We start from the raw sequence: 8,141 nt of genomic DNA on the forward strand, positions 1-8,141 counted from the left end.
AACGGTTGAATTTTTTTCTTATATAAGATTGAGTTCTTTTATAGAAGAGGTTGACATACATAGTATAATCTTATCCAATTCCCCTTGATTTACACTTTTATAATATCAAATCTATGGTATGTATTTTATTCATATTGATAATTAAAAATATTGGTGTTCAATATATTGCATTGATAATTAGCATGAAATCAACCGTGCTACAAGAATAAAAAAAAACAGAGGAAGTATAACTTAATAAAATGTATTGTATATTATTCAAAGTCCATTGTAAAGTATATATAATTGATCATTGTTCCATAACATTCAAAAACGACAAGTACAACGAACGTGTGAATGTATTAGCACGCACTCATATATATAGTAGGATGTGTATTTAGAACAAGACAACCATAACGATCACTAGGTTCTTTATTGTATGAAATAATACTTCAAAATCGTGGCATAATCAATTAAAGGCTAATTTAAAATTTCGACTGGAGCATCTTCACTATGTGTGCATCTAGCTGGAAGGCTTTGCTGAGTACATCAACATTGATAGGTGGATCAGCCCCGAAAACGGCGTTAGCAATGGTCACCGTGCCAGGGTTTTGGCTGCTTAATCCAGCAATAGCAATGGCAGGATATTTTCCAATATTGAATTGAAAACGAATGAGGCCTTGTGGAAAAACAAACACATCACCTTTGTTAAGCACCTTAGCGAATAACTTGTTATCGCCGTTAGCAAGGTTGGAAGTTACAAAGCCTACATAGAGGGTTCCTTCAATGACTGTAAGGATTTCACTTGCACGAGGATGTGTGTGAGGAGGGTTTAGGCCGTAAGGTGCGTAGTCAATCCTAGCCAATGAGATACCAAGGGTGTTGAGCCCTGAAAGTTGTAATGCAGAGACTAGTGTAACAGCGGATTGTACCCTATTGCTAGTGTTCCCGGGCTTATCTAGCCCATCCTTAAAGAAATCCTCGGGTTTAGCATCCATTGGATTCTTGCAAAGCAATCCATTCACAAACACTGCAAATTTATTAAAAACTCTTAATTAGCATCAATTTCCAAAGTAAAGTATAAATCGTAAATAAAATAAAGGAAAATATTATATATAGTTATTAGGGCTACATATAAGCATTAAAAACACTCTTGAAAATTGTTTAAAATTAGAAAATCATGACAAACGCACTATTTACACTGATCTACTCGTGTTTTTGTCATGAATTCCTAATTTTATACAGTTTTCAAGATTTATTTTAATGCTTATACATTTGAAATTAAATTGGGCAAAAATCATACATACATTGATTATTTGGGTCATTCACCGCAACACAGAAGTCTTGTAGCTGAGTAGGATCTGTCGCGTAGGCCATGTAAGAAGACATGGCTAAGAAAGTAAGGTAAACAAGAAAATAACGAGCTTCCATTTTTTTTTTTTCTTGCAAAATTGGTATGTTACACTGAATAATGTATGTGAGTATTACAAAGTATGCAAGTTATAACCTTCTTGCATGCTAAAGGATCCCTTTTATAGTCGAGGTTGGGGTCAGTACGCTATGGTGTGTCTTATTCACGAAACTTTCTTTTTTCAATTGTATAGATTTTTAATGAGGGTAGTTAGTTAATGGTCTAATTTTTTACTTGGCAGGTAGTGACTACGTCAGTCTTGCATTTTTGACATGGTCATGTAACTTAACTTTATTTAAACAACTAAATCAAAATGTTGTAAGATTAGGTTGATCAGATTGAGTAGGACGTCTTAATAATGCAATATCCGAATAGCAAGAGTACGCGACATAGGATGTTTTGATAAATGCGAAAAAACAGATAAGTACAATATAAAATATGTACGACTGAGATTGGCCCACTTGGTTCGCTGAACCTTAACTCCGATTACATTTGGATCCAAGCTGGGTTACACACTTGGCTTATGGTGGATGTGTCTCCCAACAAGAGAATTTCGCATTCGATGAGGCTTGAAACCAAGACCTCCCTTAAACGACATCAAGTTGCTTACCACTTGAGTCAACTCTTGTTGGTTAAACTATGTACAATTAAGATGCATGATTTTCTAACTACTACCTTTGAGTTTTAATTGGATTTTTTTTTTTAGCAAATTGGAAGCTAATAATCCCAGCTTTGTTATTTCTGCTCAAAACAATTCCACCTTTTCAAATTCCTAGAATAATCCCACATTTGACCCCCATCTTCTCAAAATAAGCCTTTTACCGGTTTGTGAAATTGATATTTTATTTGAGAAGGTGACTTGCCACGTGTTACCTTCTGATTGGTACAACTTTAATTTTTGCAATTAAAAAAAAAACCCCACCACCGTCCACCGCATCAGACACCACTTCACCACCCCTACCTCCCCTTTCCCCACCTCCCTTTCCCAGTTTCGTGGTTGAGATCGGGGTTCGTGGGGGTCGGGCTCGGTGGGTTTCGTGGGTTGGTGGGTTTCGTGGTGGCTGGAGTTCGTGGGTTGGCTGGGGTTCGTGGTGGCTAGGTGTAGGGAATAGATTTCAAGCGTTAATTTCATGCTTAAACCCCACTATGGTCATACACTAAAGTACGGTGGCGTCCAAAAGGGAAGAAGATAGAGCAAAAGAGTCACCAACAAGTTTTAGGAACTTGTAAACCGTTCATAGGATGAAGGTTACACCCCTTAACGATCCAAGAGATCGTCAACTCCATAAGGTCTTGAACCAAATAGGGTTCGGGGATGAAGGTACAAATCCAACCTAAAAGAGATTGAACCTGCCCTAATAATAGGCCTCTACTTTATTCTGATTGTATTCATGTGCGCTTTCTGACTAACATACAATCAATAGGATTAACCCTAAACCTGTTTATCTATGTTGGTTGAATATAATGCACAAATAAATCTATTATTGGCGATCACTTGAATTATAATCACATTAACCCTAAACAAGATTATTAATTATCTTATTAAGCGTGATTACAAATACCAAATTCCCTTTAAACATGCATAAAAAGGCGTGATCAAGCAATAACAATATATAATATCAAGCAACATAATAATAATCAATCATTATAATAATCATAATAACAATAATTATAGCAATAATATCATCAAAATAATAATAATAATAATATTCATGATCATCATAAATTATAACAATTATAATCATAATCATGTTCATGTTAATATTAAAGCATAATAATAGCAAGATCCTAGTCATGATTAATAACAAACCCTAGCATGTCACTAAGCAATAAAAATCAAATCTTTAACCCTAACATGATACTAACAATTATAAATATTAGGAAGAACATAGGAAGCATCGCAGGAATCATAATAAGCATATTTGATATTATAACCTTTTCCCTAAACATGATACTAGGAATATCATAATAACAATATAAACATGATTTCTACATCATAATATCAATAAAAACCATTAAAGTACTTACTTTGATGCCTCGTACCTCTTTCTTTCACGTCTAGGGCGAAGGCAACTTCGAATATGGCTAGGTGTTTCAAGATCTTGCGAATGCGGAATTTTGTATTTGAGAAAAGGCTAGTTTAGAAAAGAGAGAGAGAGAGAATAATCAAGAAAATCTTGATGAGAGTTGGTAATGCTCTATCGGCCGACTTGCTATGCAGAGGAGAGCATATTCTGCCTTCTTACTCGGCCACCATTCACTCTTTTCATCTTTTTTGTCTTGAAAAATGTTTGAAGGCCATTTTCGGGCCCTAAACGAACTCGGATGGCTAAAAAAGCCTATCAGTCACGGCATAGCGGTGTGTTTGACTTATTGGCCCATTTCCATTTCCGAAAAGGTATTTTATTAAGCGTTCTGACACCGTGATTCCGACTAGTAGAAATCATTTCCCTTATTTTTGACGATTTTCTTCGTCGTCAAGTACATGAAGGACGAGCTTCTATTTTAGCTGTCCGCCTGAAATTCATTAGAAAATCCTTTGCTCAAAGGCAGGTCGGACGCCCAACTCGGCTCTCGTCCGACCACCTATTCTCGCAAGGACCATCTTCAAGCTTTTACTCGGCCTCTTGGGCAGCTCGGCCAGGTGGCTTGGCCGCATTAAAGTGCAAGGAAGGTTCCTTGCTAAAAGGCAGGTCGGACACTTAGCAAAGGGCCGACCTGCTATGCATTAAAGGGCATGCTTTCCCTTTTCACTCGGACATGGAAACTCGGATAGATTGTTAGTTGGCCGCTTAGATTTAAGAACATGGTGGTTCTTTGAAAGGCAATTCGGACAACTTTGCTCAGACAACTGCTCTTTATGGCTTACTAAACAACTGCCACTCATCACATTGTAATAATAATGATAATAATCTAATAATATTATTTTCATTATTATAATATTATATAAGCATAATGATGCTCATGCTTAGAGCATAGCTAAAATCATTATATGGCAACTCGGCCACTGGCGGCTATTCACTCAGCCATTTCAATGTGAAGGAGGGGTGTTTCTCGCATGGAGCTCGGCCAAAACACCGAGCAGCTAAGTTCATAAAAAGTGAGTGCCGGGCTGCTATGCTTGCAAAGGCAAGCTTTAGCATTTCACCCGGCAAAAATGATGGTCGGTCATGCTTCAAGCAGCTCGGCACCTATGCCCTTGCTAGCAAGGTTTTTATTTTTGCTCCGCCAGGTTGATGACCACGGCCGTGTGGAAATAGGAACATGATGCTTTGGCCACTTGTTCACTTAAAATTCATATCATGGTCTCATGCCCAAAGTCAGGTCGGACACCCAACTTGGTACAGTCCGACCATCTATGCTTACAAGGACCATCTTCGTGGTTTTAGTCGGCCTCTTGGCAGCTTGAACAACCTGCTGTTTGTTGTTTGCATTCGCTTGGCCAGGTTGCCTTTGCGTGGCCGAGTTGCTATACTTGCAGGGGTGAACTTCGCATTTTCATTCATCCAGCTCAATTCAGCTGCTCTTGGCCGTATAAAATATGAAACATGGGGCTTTGCATGATGGCAACCCGGACACCCAGCTCTGGTTGGCCGACCATCATTGCTTGTGAGGGTGAGCTTACCCATTTCACTCGAATGGGCAGCTCGAACACATGGACGCTTGGAGTAATTGCTAGTGTACTCGGCCAACCTCATACTTTCTTCTAAGTTAAGGCCGAGCACCTATGTTTTGAAGGGCATGGATTGCCTTTGACTTCGGCCATCTATTAGGCTGCTCGGTCAAGCTTCCTTTTTTTTATTCAAAAATTGGCCATTCGGCTTATATATATATATATATATATATATATATATATATATATATATATATATATATATATATATTATTATTATTATTATTTTTCTTATATATACTTTTGTATATACTTTTTTATTTTTTAATATATACTTTTTTTTTATTATATATACTTTTGTATATACTTTTTTTTTTTTGTATGGTATTGAGTTGTCCTTTGACGCTATCTCTCAAACGTACTCATGAAATTTCAAGTATTTTCTCAACTTGCAAATTTCTAAGGGCTTGTACGCCTAGGAGTGTTCCTGCCTTATTTAGGTAAAATATACCTTGGGCGATTTGTAGGAAGTCCTGATGTTCATCCGTCCGCCCGTTATAAGGTCGGATGGATGAGTCGACCGTGTGGTCTTCATGGCCGAGTAATCTAGCTAAGGGTGCCCCTGATTGGCATTCTACTCGGCCTGTATGAGTAGTTATGCTTGTGTAAGCAAGCTTTTCAATTTTGGCTCGTACAGGGTGCTTGGCTGCCCTGTACGAGTAGCTATGCTTGTATAAACAAGCTTTTCGATTTTGGCTCGTACAGACTGCTTGGCTGCCCCGTACGAGTAGCTATGCTTGTATAAGCAAGCTTTTCAATTTTGGCTCGTACAGGGTGTTTGGCTGCCCTGTACGAGTAGCTATGCTCGTGTCCACGAGCTTCTTGCTTTTGCTCATCCATTTGACTAGTTGTTTGACTAGGTCGCAAGCACACATCCAACAATGTAGCTTGATGATTTTTTTTTTGATAATCATAATAATGATCATGACTTTGGGTTTTAGTGCCGCCCAAGTCTTATCCTTCATACAAGAGTTCATCTCATTCTCTTAAGACTGACGACATTCTAAAAGAATTACAATTTTGCCCTCACAATGGGTTACATTTGTACGGAAGAGTTCTACTTCATGAAAAGGTGTTCGATTATGGCTAAGTGTCATTCCAGATGTGCCTCCCCACAGACGGCACCAAATGTTTCGGGCATTTTTTGGATAACCCGAAAGGGGGGTATGGATTCCCGCGGGAGACAGATCCGGGATGCAACACTCGTACTGCCCGAACACCTGCAAAACAACGGAACTCCGGTTTACCGGAGATCCGCCTCCGACGATCAAGTTAGTGACCGGAAAACGGAATTTTAGAGAGAGAAAGTAGAGAGAAGTGAGAGCATATTTTGGGCATTGTGCCTTTGGGAATTGTGTGTTCTCCCCTTTCATCATGAAATGATGGGGTATTTATAGGGAAGTGGGAGATCATGCTCCTAGGGTTTCATAACCTAGGAAGATTGGCTGCCCTATACGTGGTTGACACGTGTATTAGGGTTTCCTTCATGCTAGACATGTTTCCTTAATGGGCTTTGAGCCCTTCATTTTCTGATATCTCTCTTTAGGCCACGTGTCATGCTCTTATTGGCCTTTATTTAGCTGAGCAGGATGCCACGTTTTGGCTTATAATCAGGCCACTTGTTGGCCTCTCATTTGTCTATAAAAAAGGGGGTAAAAATACCCCGAAACACCTTGCATATGAGATTCCATTACTAAAAAACTCAACCAAAAAAAAAAAAAAAAAATAGATGGAAGGGATTCTAACTCCATTCCAACTTATTCTAAATGATACAACCAAACGATCCCTAAGTTTCAAAGCTACAATAACTGAGTGAAATTAACTCAGAATAATGGAGGGAGTATGTATTACTGTATTAGTGCTTGTACAATCTCCCCAATATATTTTCATTACCCAAAATTAGTTTTTACATTATCCTATTTCATTTGTCAAATATATTCTCTTCACTTGATTGTTGAATTGCAATTATTTTTACGAATTTTTTTATTTTTATTTTTTATTATTTATTTTTTTCCCTTTAACATAAAACATAATTTTAAAAAAAATAAAAAAAATAGTGGAACTATAACGTAAGCTAGAATCTTCAGTCCATCAAATTTCAATAATGACATAACAAGGTACATGTGTGTATTAGCGCGCTCGTACAATATAGTAGGAAGAATGTAGGATTACTAGGATATATTTAGAACATGAAGAAGTAACGTTGATAAACCAAGTAAGACCATATAGATCACTTGGTTATTATTGTATAACTATTATAGTACTCATTAATCATACGGAATAAGGGCTTGTTCAAAATTTCGACTGAAGCATCTTCACTATGTGTGCATCTAGCTGGAAGGCCTTGCTTAGTACATCAACATTGATAGGTGGATCAGCCCCGAAAACGGCGTTAGCAATGGTGACCGTACCAGGGTTTTGGCTGCTTAATCCAGCAATAGCAATAGCAGGGTATTTTCCAATATTGAATTGAAAATGAATGAGGCCTTGTGGAAAAACAAACACATCACCTTTGTTAAGCACCTTAGTGAACAACTTGTTATCGCCGTTTGCAAGGTTGGAAGTTACAAAGCCTACATAGAGAGTTCCTTCAATGACTGTAAGGATTTCACTTGCACGAGGATGTGTGTGAGGAGGGTTAAGGCCGTAAGGCGCATAGTCAATCCTAGCCAATGAGATGCCGAGGGTGTTGAGCCCTGGAAGTTGTAATGCAGAGACTAGTGTAACAGCGGATTGTACCCTATTGTTAGTGTCCCCTGGCTTGTCTAGCCCATCCTTAAAGAAATCCTCGGGTTTAGCATCCATTGGATTCTTACATAACAATCCATTCACAAACACTGCAAATTTAATAAATACTCCTTAGTTAGCATCAATTTTAAAAATAAAGTACAAATCGAAATTAAAATTAAATAAATTCACAAGGTTTGTTATTAAATTGGACAAAAAAAAAAACATACATTCATTATTTGGGTCATTTACCGCAACACAAAAGTCTTGTAGCTGAGTAGGATCAGTCGCATAGGCCATGTAGGAAGACATGGCTAAGAAAGTAAGGTACACAAGAAAATAACGAGCTTCCAT

At 37.9% G+C, this 8,141-nt stretch overlaps 2 protein-coding genes across 2 annotated transcripts; both read right to left on the minus strand.

Annotated features, from left to right (window-relative positions):
- Window positions 1-461: 461 nt before the first annotated feature.
- On the minus strand, window positions 462-1,407 carry LOC145635187 (germin-like protein). The gene is made up of 2 exons (XM_081686473.1): window positions 1,284-1,407; window positions 462-1,006 (listed from the first exon to the last, which is right to left on the minus strand). The coding sequence occupies exons 1-2, from the start codon at window positions 1,405-1,407 to the stop codon at window positions 462-464; spliced, it is 669 nt and encodes a 222-aa protein (XP_081542599.1).
- A 5,945-nt stretch (window positions 1,408-7,352) lies between these two features.
- LOC145635188 (germin-like protein subfamily 1 member 17) lies at window positions 7,353-8,141 on the minus strand. The gene is made up of 2 exons (XM_081686474.1): window positions 8,018-8,141; window positions 7,353-7,897 (listed from the first exon to the last, which is right to left on the minus strand). The coding sequence occupies exons 1-2, from the start codon at window positions 8,139-8,141 to the stop codon at window positions 7,353-7,355; spliced, it is 669 nt and encodes a 222-aa protein (XP_081542600.1).

The sequence above is a fragment of the Chenopodium album genome, chromosome 6 (genome assembly GCF_948465745.1).
Source record: "Chenopodium album chromosome 6, dcCheAlbu1.1, whole genome shotgun sequence".
Taxonomy (NCBI): domain Eukaryota; kingdom Viridiplantae; phylum Streptophyta; class Magnoliopsida; order Caryophyllales; family Amaranthaceae; genus Chenopodium; species Chenopodium album.